The following is a 12,700-nucleotide window of genomic DNA, read 5'->3' as shown; positions in this document are numbered from 1 at the left end:
AAATACTTCTTGGTTAGAAAAATTAAAATTTTCAACACTAAATGTTGGAAAGCTGAACTTCATTGCATAACAGTGACTTGGTCTGTCAAGTGGAGATGGTAATAAAACTTAACTTAAGCAGCTGCTCTTTATACTTACCCCTTAACTGTAATGGTTAACCACAGCATGGTTTCTTGAGATAACACTTCATAGCGCGGAACCATCTTGTTTGGTATGTAGATATTACAAAGTCATATTGTTGTGCATAACAACTCAGCTATAAATTAGCCCTAAGCATAGTGTGATATGGTCAGTAAAAGCTCCCTGATCTGTATTTCACATATGGTGCTCTGTTGACCCTCTATATTTTTTTCCTTTCTGTTTTCTGAATATCCTTTCCAAAACACTTTATTGACCTTTATTTTATGAATAATAAAAAAAGAAAATCCATATTTCTGGTTTTGGTTGGTTTTCCTGCAGGCAGCATCATAAAATCTTAATCAAGTGAAAATGGCCTTCAGCAATCTGACATCAAAGGCTGTACTACTGTATGATGAATGGATTAAAGATGCCGGTGAGTCATTTAAATCTTAAACTTATTAACTTTCAATAATTCTGAATAGCAATGTGTAGCTATTCCAGGTATACTGCTTATCAACTTAAAGTACCTTTGTCTTCCTGTATTTCTAGGAATTGCCAAGTTACCTATTGACATTTTGAACTATGAAGAACAGACTACTTTGTGTGTTTTAAAAAAGAAAAAAACCTCAAAACCCATCAAGTTTGTGGGTTTAACCTTAGACTGAATTAAGTGCAGACAGTGATTCTTCTGTAATAATTTCTGGCTTACCTGAATTGTACAATTTACATTTTTTCTGTGCTTCTGAGTGCAAAGGTTTAATTCTTCTTCATTACCAAATAATGGTGTTTTTCACTTGGTTGAGCTAGGTGTGTGGTATTTTGCTTTTGCTAAGTAAAAAGAAATAAAAACCTTCCTAAGTCACAGTATCTCAAAAATTAATCCTCACAGTAATTACCTCTGACACAGTTCTGTTTTGAAAATGTTAGTCTCTTATTGCAGCTGGTAACAGGTATGAAACGTGGTTTAATGTTGTTGTTCTGTAGTTCTGAATACTTGCCAAAAGATGATGATGATGATCTCAAGTCTGGGGTTAAGACCCATCTGTCACAGTAGAAGAGGCATGTTCCTCACTGTGGTAGGCACATAGTGACAGGGATTACCTGACTCCTGGGGAAAACCTGAGAAGCAGTTAAGGTTTGATCAATAAAATTACAAATTTATGTTTTCCAGTGTAGCTGAGAACCATTTGTCCTGTTCTGCAGAACCACAGCATACAAGCGAGAAGGGAGTTTTGTCAGTATGACTCCTGGGGTGAAGTGGATTGGGATGGAGTCGGGTGATGGAGCATTTCTGCTTCAGTGTACATGACTTCAGAATTTGAGTTCCTTGTCCTCCTGCCTACCAGTGCTTCTGTTTGGCTTTTCATGGCATACTGTTAGTGGGGGAATGTTGTTTTGTCAGGACCAAGCTGGGAAGAGCAGTGGGAAAATTTTGGTAATACCAGTGCAAGGGGGGGATGCAGAAAAAAAGCAGTCAGTTGTGACGAGCTGGTGATTCTCTTGCAGTTCAACACATACAGGAGCCTAGTGATGTGTTTCACAATCCTTGTTGGTCTGTGGGCAGCATCACTGGGCACATGACAGGCTGTGAGCAGCATTATAATATGTGTTTTCTCCCTCAACCTGTTTTAAAGCTTGCAGTGGCTGTAAACAAAATCAGAAGGTGTCTTGGGTAATCTGTTCCTTGAGTGCTATAGCTTGAAAAATCACAGACTTCAGACATTTGGTTGTGAATTAAGCACTTAACAAAAAATTGCAGTGGTATAATTTCACCTCCAAAATACAGCTACAAACCATGAAAGTAGCAGTTTACTGAATCATTGGGGGTTTGACCAGATGACCGTTGAAGGTCCTTCAAACCCAAACCATTCTATGATTAGTTAAGTTTGGGGTAATTCAGAAACTAATATTCCAAAAGTCAGGTTTTTTTAAAAAATTAAAACTAATATATATGTGTTTAAAAAAAAAAAAAGGTACATGAAGCACATATCTGTTCTCCTGCTTATGGAGAAATATGCAAGTCTTTGGTGAGCTGGGACCCAGCGATGGGCCACAGAAGGCTGCATTAGTATTGTGGTGAAGCTTAGGAGAGCCTGCCAGCTTCAGCTGCAGGGAGAGGGAGCAGAGTGCGCATAGGAAGAAGACTCTGCAATACTTCTGTCTGGGATAACTGGACAGAAGCTGGCAACATTTTTGCTGTTTGGAGGCTTGTAATATGAAAGTGCGTGGTTTATGGTGCTGTAAAGTGGTGACGTGTCTGAACTGAATAGGCATAAAGCCTCAAATACTATGAATACCAATTTATGGGACATAAGGTTTTTTAAGTTTAAAATCCTTTTCCTTACTATTTTTAACATCATACGGCTTATAAAGCTCAAGGATCTTGAAAAGCGTGGCTGCTCCCTGTGACTTGAACCCATGAAATAAGATTCATGATTTTCTAGAAGAATGAAATCTCACATGGAAAAGCAGCCTCAGTGATCTGCTTGTACGCTGCCTTCTTATGCTGCCCTCTAAGCCTCGTTCATGTGTGAAAGCATGGCATTTTCATGGAGAGCCCTAGTTGTGCCACTCATGATTCTGTTTCTTCTGCTCACTGTGTGTGAAGAATTGATGCAGAGAAGTGTTGAATCCTACAGGTGCTAAATCTTGTTATCCAGTCAGTATGGATTTGAGATGAATGGACTCTGAAACATGATTAGTGACAATAAAAAAACATGATCAGTGAAAATAAAAAGCTGTTAAGAATTAGTTACCTTTCTGTAGCTGTTTTAGGGTTTAGCAAGTACTGGAAAGATCTGATTTTTGTCTTTTTTTTCCTTCTTCCCCTCCTATAGATCCAAGGCTGGAAGGCTGGCCACTCATGTCTTCACCTTTTCCAACAACCTTTATTATTGTAACCTACATTTATTTTGTCACTTCTTTGGGACCCAGAATCATGGAAAATAAAAAACCTTTTGAACTGAGGCAGATAATGGTGTTTTATAATTTTAGTGTGGTGGCCCTCTCTCTATATATGACTTACGAAGTAAGTATTACTTTTATTTGTAATGTATTTGTATGGTTTGTGTTGCTAACTACTAACTTCTCTTAGATTTATTAACAAAATTCCCACTCTGCACTTCTCAAAAAGCTATTATTCTGATTGCTGTAATTATATTCCTCCAAACAGTATACTAGACTAGTTCAGATGATACTTGAAAAAAGGGAATAAGTCATACCAAGAAGGAAAGATTATAAAGTATCTTATGTGTCATTATATGTAATTTACAAAATTAAAAATTCTCATAACTTACTTAATTTCCCTGGGCTGTAGTAGGTAAAGCAGACTGTTTTCCTTAGTCTGTTGTAACTATTTCTGTCCTACCATGTAATAATCAACACTGATTTTTCAAACACTGTATAGGGTATATTTATTATCAAATAATCTTCAGATGGATCTGCCTTTAAATGACAGAAATGAACAAAATCTAATCTTCATTGTAAAAAACAAACCAAAACAACCAAACAACTCCCCAAATAAAAAAATCCAAACCCCCACCAAAACAAACAAGAAAAAAACCCCAAACCAAACAAAACCCAAAAGAACAACACCCCTTTCCCCAAAACCCAAACCATGAAAGTCTTTAGCATTAATTTTTCCCTACCCCAAATATAGCAAATGCTTTTTTCTAAAAAGGAATGTTGAGATTTGCTGTAGTTCATTGCTGAAGCAAAATGCTAGACTTTGGAAAGCCTGATGAGTTGTATTGTATTATGGATTGAATGACTTAGAAATCCTTGGTATAGACTGAAGGTACACCTTAGGTAGAATCTTTAATTTGCAACTTTAATCCTTAAGATAGCTCATGTCTGTTGAGTTTTCTGCTTGATTGGGTTGGGCTTTTTGGTGGTTGTTTGGGTTCTTTTGTTTTGGTGTTTGTGGGTGGATATTTGGGGGTTTATTTTTTTTGTTGGTTGTTTTTTTGGCTGGTTGTTGGTGTTTTGGTTGGGGTTTTTTTTGATCGGCATTTTTTTTGGTTGGTTGGTTTTTAAAGTGCAGCTATTTAGGAATAGTGTGAATGATAGTCTCATATATTTATTTGATGAAGCATCACTATGCTAGTACTTACCCTCTTTGTGTTAAATATGGCTTTGTGGCTATTTCAGATTTGGCAAACTAGTAATGAAATGTTGTCAGATTGCACCAAATTGGCAGGATACCTTTCTGTTAGCTCAATTTGCATAAATTTCATCATGATTCAACAATGAACTGTGTGACATTTCTTTTAACAGCACTTTAAAGACAGTGCAGCAGCAGCTGCTTTGTGTCATGGTTGTTTTGGGGAAGTTGGTAGGCAAGATGTACATGTTTGCTCTTCAGACTTTGTTTTGAAAAATCACTGGACTTTTGTGATTTGGTGCCAGGTTGGTTTTGGTATAACCTTCAGAAACAAAAAATAATATTAAGCTTCTGTTAGTATCTGGTAGTGACACAGAATTCAATTAGTCTGCTGTACAGACTTCCATGTTACCATTTCATGAAAGAATGCAGGGATAGAGTGTTGACGGATTGAATTTCTGCTATTGTCTGGTGCTCGGCAAAAAGCTGATTCTTTCCCTCTTTGGAACTGAGCCATTTGGTGGGTGCTTTAGTATTGTGCTGTCCGGGTGGTGTTTCAAATCTTGTTTTATTTAAGCAACTGATTCTTCTAGGAAGTTAAATGGACTAAACCCCTCCATCTGTTAAGAGAGCTGAACCTCCCCGCTATCATGCATGAGTGGACGATGATGATCAATGGATGAGAAACACTTTATGAATGGATAGAAGATAGAGTAGCCCTAGTGGATGCCAAGCTTTAATTTATTCCAAGAGAAAAGATTAAATTGTATTTGTTACAGACAGTCCTTTGGTCATGCATATGCTCTTGATTGTAAACCCCTAGCTTCTCATTGCTTACATCAGTGAAAGACTAAATAAATCATGCTGTTTAACTAAGGAAAATTTTAGAACTATGATACAAAATACGCAGTTCCTTGTCTTTCATAATATCAAGCCGTATTTTTCTGTTGTGCTGGTTTTCTTACAGTATTAAGATGCCTGCTAGTTTCTTTTTGGTATTAAGGTGGTTGACTGTCATAGCAATTTTCAAAAACTATCAAAACTATTGTTTTTGTGGTTTGATTTACACAGTAAGTTAAAAAACACTGGTTTTGAAATGCAGCTGTTTCTCCTGTTCAGTTACTAGTGCTGAAATTATAGGTGTAGGAGGGAAGTTCTTGTCTATAGGTGTGGTCCTGGAGTTAGAAATCCATTAATTTGTAACAGCAAAGGATTAGTGGGTAGCTAGCCCACACAGAGGTAGGTGACTGACACGGCTGTGAATTCAACAAGTTTTTAATATTGCTTTCTCCTTCTGCTTAATGATTGCAAAACTAATCCTAAAGTAATGAAATTTTCAATTTTTTTCCATTTTCTTTGCTCCAGTTTCTTATGTCAGGTTGGGCCACAGGGTACTCATTCCGGTGTGATATTGTTGACTACTCGAGGTCACCTACAGCTCTGAGAGTAAGTTGCCAAACAAAGCTTAATTGTTATGCTACACTGACTTTATGTTTAGAAATGGTTTTTGTACAACTAAATGCACTGCAGTAGAGTGGCATGCACTAAATGGAAATAGCCTCTTGCATAACGTGGAGCATGTGAATTAACTGGAGGGGTTGATTGTTTCATAGAAAGAAAAAGGCAATGTATTTGTTGGCTTGCTCCTCCTGGTTTTAAAATTCCTTCAGGATTAAATGTTTTATGTTTTTAAAGAAAAACCAAACAAACTGTGTATTTAAATATTTAATGCATACCTTGTGACACCACTTACTCATCCCACTACTTTTCTTTATATACTTTCCTTTATTTTTTTATGCGGCTGCTTATTTTTATTTATGACTCTTACGATTTAACTATTTTTGGCTTTTACTCTTGCAGATGGTACGAACTTGCTGGCTTTACTACTTTTCCAAGTTCATTGAATTATTGGACACTGTAAGTATTTGTAGCCTAATAAAAGAAGTATTGATGTTTCCTCTTCGCAGTAGAAGGACAGGTGCTGTTGGGGACTGAAGACCATAACCTGATTTTTATTTAGCACTTCAATCTTCAATTAGTGGAATACTGTCAAGGTGTTTACCCTTACTGTCTCTTCTCATCTTATTGTCCCATTACACTGTCATTTATTGATTGTCAGCAAAATTGTTAATAATAAAACTCACCTTTAAAAACTTAGAGAGCCATGATAACTTGTCTGTTTAACAGCCAAGTACACTAACCTGTTGCGCTATGGCAGTGCTGTCTCAACACTGCAGATAAAAGAACAGCTGATCATGGTGAATCTTTCCCATGTCATCTTCAGATTTTATCTTCCACATTCAGGATATTTGCATCAGCAGCGCTGGATTCCTCATAAATTTGCCATACATACCTGCTCTAAATTCCCGTGTATATCTTGGAGGTCATGACTGTAGATGTGTTTGGTGTCAGGCTGGCACTCTAACCCGTTTTTAAAGTCTGAGCAGCAATGCATTGAAGCAGTCTGCAGACCTCACTTGCCACCAGCAAGCATCTGCTTCCCCTCTTCCTTAGACCAACACCTAATAGTTGGGGCTGTTCAGCCTGGAGAAGAGAAGACTGCGTGGAGACCTCATAGCAGCCTTCCAGTATCTGAAGGGGGCCTACAAGGATGCTGGGGAGGGACTATTCATCAGGGACTGTAGTGATAGGACAAGGGGTAACGGGTTCAAACTTAAACAGGTGAAGTTTAGATTGGATATAAGGAAGAAATTCTTTACTGTGAGGGTGGTGAGGCACTGGAGTGGGTTGCCCAGGGAAATTGTGAATGCTCCATCCCTGGCTGTGTTCAAGGCCAGGTTGGACAGAGCCTTGGGTGGCATGGTTTAGTGTGAGGTGTCCCTGCCCATGGCAGGGGGGTTGGAACTAGATGATCTTGAGGTCCTTTCCAACCCTAAGTCTTCTGTGATTCTGTAATAGGGTTGGCTTAGCTACTCTCAAGCCAGCTTCAGAGGGTTGGAATCAGCTCTGATTTAATTTCTGTGGAGCACAGCGGTGGTGATTCAGGAGCTGGCTCATGAGCAGTTAGGATGTTATACATCCTGTGAGCAAAGTTAGCCATCTAACTTTCATGTGCAAATACTCATGATTCAGCGCTGGAAGATCTTACTGACTGAGCCAAATGGAATGATAATGGAAAGGCCAGGAATGCTAAAACTGGAAGAGCTTGACAAGTTTAGTCCTCTGTTTGCCTTTACTACCCACTGGTTAGACTGCTCCTTTTTAATTAGTCCTGGGTCTGAAGTTTGGTTTGTTTTTTTTAATTTGTTTTGTTTGAATCTACCCAATCAGGTACTTTTTTCTCAGCAGCTTTTTGGGTTTATTGCAAAAATAATTTCTTAGCTGTATTTAAGTCAGCTCTTCCCAAATGTTTTTCCTGGCACACCAGACTTCTTTTCTTCTGTATTTATTTGCTTGCCGTCTGATACTACCCTTTGCATGACCTGATTTTATACACAGTTTTCTTGCCCTGTCTTCCTTTTACACTTCCCTCAATGTTTGTCCTTTAAAATGTGTCCCATCAATATAACTAAGAAGATGTTTATATATTCAGTTCAACTTTGCCTTTTTCCAAGGATAACCAAGTCAGTGTTCATAAAAAAGTTCTATTTTTCTAACTAGATATTTTCTACTGTCTGTGTCTGGTGCTAAGCCTTTGGCTAATTTTCCCAAATGGCCTTGCATTAGTAGCTCAGGGGACTTAAAATCTAATGCTTCTAGACACTTCTCAATCAAGCAAGTCCATCTTATGCTGTCTGTTGCACACGTAAGTGGTGGTTCAACCTTGAACATTTGCTTTCAAACATTGCTCTGGCTTTTGAGATGCCACAGCTGAATTTTAAATACAGATTTAATTACTTTTGGAAACTAGTCTGCATCTCCTGAGACTCAGTTTCTCCTCTTCTCCCAAGACTGTGAAGAATTGTTTAATGTATAGTAGTGGGCAGCTAGCACTAATGCATAGTTTTCTCTAAGTATGTTCAGCTTGATTATCTACTGTAACATTCTGTTCATTAAAAATGTGTTTCAGATTTTTTTTGTGCTGCGTAAGAAAAACAACCAAGTTACATTCCTGCATGTCTTTCATCATTCCATCATGCCATGGACCTGGTGGTTTGGAGTCAAATTTGCTGCAGGTAGTGGAGAGAGAGTTGAAGTTGTCCATATCTTCTGATAGTAAAAGTTAACTATGCTAGACAAAAAAAATATTGCAAACATCGGTATTTTAAAATTTCGATGTCTGCAGTATTTCATGAATCATCTGAGATCGCCATAATTGCTTAAATGGGCGGGGAATACTCAATTTTCCTATCTGACAGTATTTTGTGCAGTGTTGTTTTTTCTTAGGGGGGTGAAGGGTGCAGAAGAGAACTTTACATATGCAGAGATATGACTGCAAAATCAGAAGTGCTAAGGGAGACATATGAGGCCAGGTGACTGTTGAAATGACTTCAAAGCCATTTGTCCCCCTTTGTAGCTATTTTTGCTGGCTTCAGGTAGTGTAATTGGGGCATATTTACATCCTATACTTTGACTTTCACAAAACCACAGAAATATTTTTCTGGATCTTACTACAGAAACTTACTTGAATTGTACTGAATTGAAAGTATTTGTCTACTCCCATCTTACCTTCACTTTCTCCTTTCCTGCTCTGTATGTGTATGCATACATCTTCCTATGCTGTAATATTAGTGTGCACCATTAATAAATAAAGGTTGCTGTGAGAATAGCCTGATAAGCACTGAATAGAGAAAGACAGAGTCATTTAGCAATCCATCTCTATGAGGCTGTGGGTTTTTATTTTTGGAGTTGCCCTTGAGAAATAGGGGGTTTGTGTGTTTCTTCACTCATGTTCTCTGGAATGGTTGGAGTTTTTTCACCCAGAAAATGGGTGACAAATTGATGAAGAGAACCATTGCTTATTAAATCTGATCTGTCACGAATGCAAAAATAACAAGTGGAAGCAGTCCATAGAATTGGTAGATGGACTCTTTTGGACATATCCTATATGCAGATTTTCCTAGTGTATAGAAGAATATATTTCTGCTGGATTTATTGAGGTTTTGTTAATAGGAAGCTGGTGTTTTGATCATGTCTTTTTCAAATGTTACTGAGTAACTGATATTTCAGTTCAATAATGATGAAATTGTAAGCAGTTTTCTCAGCCTACAGTTCAGTGTGTTTGGAAAACGCAGAAAAGCACAAGCAACTAACGGTCCCTCCTCTCAATCTCAAAAAGTTTCCATTTATAGGTGATTAACTTTCTGCCTTTTATCTAGACATCAGATCAATATATACCAGCTACAGGCTTTTCTGATTTTGCATCAGGTTCAGATTTCCCGTATGATAATTTGACAAATACTTTCAGCGAAGTATGCAAGAACCATTTTGTCCTCTGCTAATAATAGTCATTCATATATATGCAGAGCTGTGTTTGTTCCTACAGCTGTATTGCTTGTCTTTACACTAATCTTTCCAAATATTGTTCTGTTCGATACCTTAATTTTCTTTCCAAGAATTTCAGTCCTGCTGATGATTATCTTGTATTCAGTTTCATCACTATTTGTCCTTGTAAATGGTGGCATTGATCAAATTTTCAACCTGGTAAAAAAACAATGGGTTTGGCTAGAGATTTTTATTTTTATTTTTTTTTTCCTCTCTCTGATCTGATCAAACAGGAAATTGTAAAATGGAGCTTATGTATGGTGGTGCTTTTTGTGGCATATTTTTGTACTGTTAGTTGGGTGTTCTATCCTTTTGTTCTGATTTAACTATTTGTTTTTTCTTCTGAATATTCACTGTGCAAGCCAAAAGAAGTACATATATTTGAATTGTAAGAACACTTGAATTATTTTTAAAAATATAAATAGCTAAGTTTCAAAGAAAGTTTGCAATCACGGCAGGGGGAGTTATGGTCTATCAAGGTGGAAGATTAGTGTGAGCTACTAAAATCACAAAAGATGTTTTATTTTTAACTTGAATGGTACTTAATGGAAAATTGGCTTCTTTTTTTTTTTTTTAATTTTCCCTCTCTCTAAATGTCTGTTTTTCTGTCATCTTGCTTTCTTCTGATGCTCCGTATTTTCATGTGCATATTTCTCAAAAATATTTTGCTGGCTGCCGCTTATTGGATCATTATTACCTATAATTTCTTGTGTTCATTAAAATAGCACAATTTTGAGCATGATCATTTAACTCCATAGTTGATCCAATGGAAAAGGAAAAGTATTTCTTTACTTGCTTTGCGAAATGTTTGTATCTTACCCATTTCAGTCATGAGTTTGCCATAAATAGGGCTACTTGGTCTTACATTTCCTTTTTGCTGTAAGAATACTTTTGTGGTGGATCATGGATTTATGAGATCCTCACTTAGGTCAAGATTCCAAAAACTTACTATGTGAAATTGTGATTCTTTCCCTGGGAATCTGGAAATCTGTGTTGGAGAAAGAATTATTAGTCATTGTTTAGAGTTCTGCAAAGTTTGTTGTGATGTCTAGCAAAAAGGTGTAAAACAGGAGTAATACTGTTTCTACTATATTCTCTGAATCTCCATTATGTATATGTTTTAATAAAAAACAATATAAAAAGTGAACCGAAAGAACAAAAAATTCCACTAAAATCTTTTACAGATAATTCAGTCACCTTGGCTTTCTTGCTGTTTTGGAAATGCTCAGAAACTGATATGGTCCCTCAAAATTGGTGTCAGCTCAATTCAGGTTAAATACCTTGTGGGTTAACCAAACCTTGTAGGGTTTGTGGTACGTGGTTTTTCTACCCCAAAACAAAGTACTGGGACCTGAGGTAGCTTTTTAAATACCCGATGCAATAATACTGCTACTGTGTTTGTTTTTATTACAGGTGGTTTGGGAACATTTCATGCACTGCTAAACTGTATTGTCCATGTTGTCATGTACACATATTATGGAATCTGTTCTTTGGGACCAGCCTATTATAAATATTTGTGGTGGAAAAAATACATGACCACTATACAACTTGTGAGTAACTTGTTTGATACAAACACCTCTCAAAGCTGATTGTAGCTAACACAGAATTAATGCAGTACATTTGTACTTTAGTTATGTTCATGTGTGTAGCTTACAATTGGTACAATTGTATTTTGAGTGAAACAAAAGTGAGCTCTCCTCAGTCATATACTTTAATCTGCTGACTTCAGTATTCACTATAATCACAGATTTAGACATATAAGCTCTTCAGGTATGCAGTGCTTGGTAAATATATTTACAAAACTCATTGCCTGTATGAAAATGATTAGGATATAGTTTACACCAAGGAAACAAAACTAATGTACAGACTACATATGGCTAGTAGTAACAAATGGGAAAAAGAAGTGTTTCTTCAGAATTTCGTGTCTGTTCTTTTTATAGAAAATGTGTGATTAGAGAACTTCTCTCTAACTCAGAGCATTAAAACCCTCCCTTGCAGTAATTACAGTAAGTGTTTTATTAGCCTTAGATCACTTTCAGAAGGTCACCACTCTGGGTGCTTTTTCATGCCTAGCCTTTTTAATAACTGAATTTTCAAAATTCAGCTTCCAGCTAAACAATTACTTTGGCCTGAGCAAGGATGCTGATGGAGGAGGGAAAGGAGCAGGGAGAAGCAGTCATGGCTGTCTGCTTGCACCAGGTCTGGTGTTAATAGAATAGTTCATGTAACCAGGTGAAACTGAACAATTTAGCTTGAATATTTATAGCTCAGTCTTTTTGTCTTGGTAAAACTACCAGTGGGTTATTAACTTTGAGTTCATGTGGAAACTTTTATTTGTAATTGTCCATTAAATTGTTCTTCGGCACCTGAAGAATTCTGTGTCACATGCTAGTATGTGGGGAAGGTGGGAATTCATGTTCTGAAATCCTGTAATTGTTGTCTTTTCATGTGTTTTTTGGTTGGGTGGGTTTTTTCTGGCTAATTTTTCTAAATGAGCCTCCCATTCTCCACTAGTCAAACACTATCTCCCATCTCCTGTCTTCAGAACTGGCCAGGGCAGACTCCCATTCTCCTAGGATGGGTTTCTCAGTGCTGCTTATAATTGAGTTTGCTCAGGACTTCTCTTTCTTTTCTATATGGAAGTGTTTTTCAGTGGAGTAACATTTGGAAGAGGGGCTTTAAAGGTTCATCTCTGTCAATTTTAAAAAGAGCTCTCCCCCAGGGCATTCTGTTTTTCTGTAGGCAAGTTCTGCTGAATGTCTTTAAGCTTCTATAGCAAGGCTGATATTTATTTTAAAATTATTTATTTTCTTCACCTCTTTCCTCCAGGTCCAGTTTATTTTGATTACAGGCCATATTGGACAAATCTACTTCATGGATGATTGTCCATACCAGTATCCAATTTTCATGTTTATTATCTGGCTATATGGCTCTATGTTTTTGGTCTTGTTTCTCCACTTCTGGTACCACGCTTACACAAAGGGAAAACGACTACCAAAGACGGCAAAAAATGGGATCAGCAAAGATCAGTGA

At 37.2% G+C, this 12,700-nt stretch overlaps 1 protein-coding gene across 1 annotated transcript; it reads left to right on the top strand.

Moving 5' to 3' along the window:
• Nucleotides 1–489: 489 nt before the first annotated feature.
• ELOVL7 (ELOVL fatty acid elongase 7) lies at nt 490–12,700 on the top strand (the record flags this gene model as incomplete). The annotated part of the gene is made up of 7 exons (XM_080638667.1): nt 490–553; nt 2,958–3,148; nt 5,588–5,668; nt 6,083–6,139; nt 8,253–8,358; nt 11,081–11,217; nt 12,497–12,700. The coding sequence occupies 7 exons, from the start codon at nt 490–492 to the stop codon at nt 12,698–12,700; spliced, it is 840 nt and encodes a 279-aa protein (XP_080494793.1).

Source organism: Psittacula echo (genome assembly GCF_963264785.1).
Source record: "Psittacula echo genome assembly, chromosome: Z".
Taxonomy (NCBI): Eukaryota; Metazoa; Chordata; class Aves; order Psittaciformes; family Psittacidae; genus Psittacula; species Psittacula echo.
Note: the sequence above shows the minus strand (reverse complement) of the source record. Positions and strands in the feature narration are given on the sequence as shown.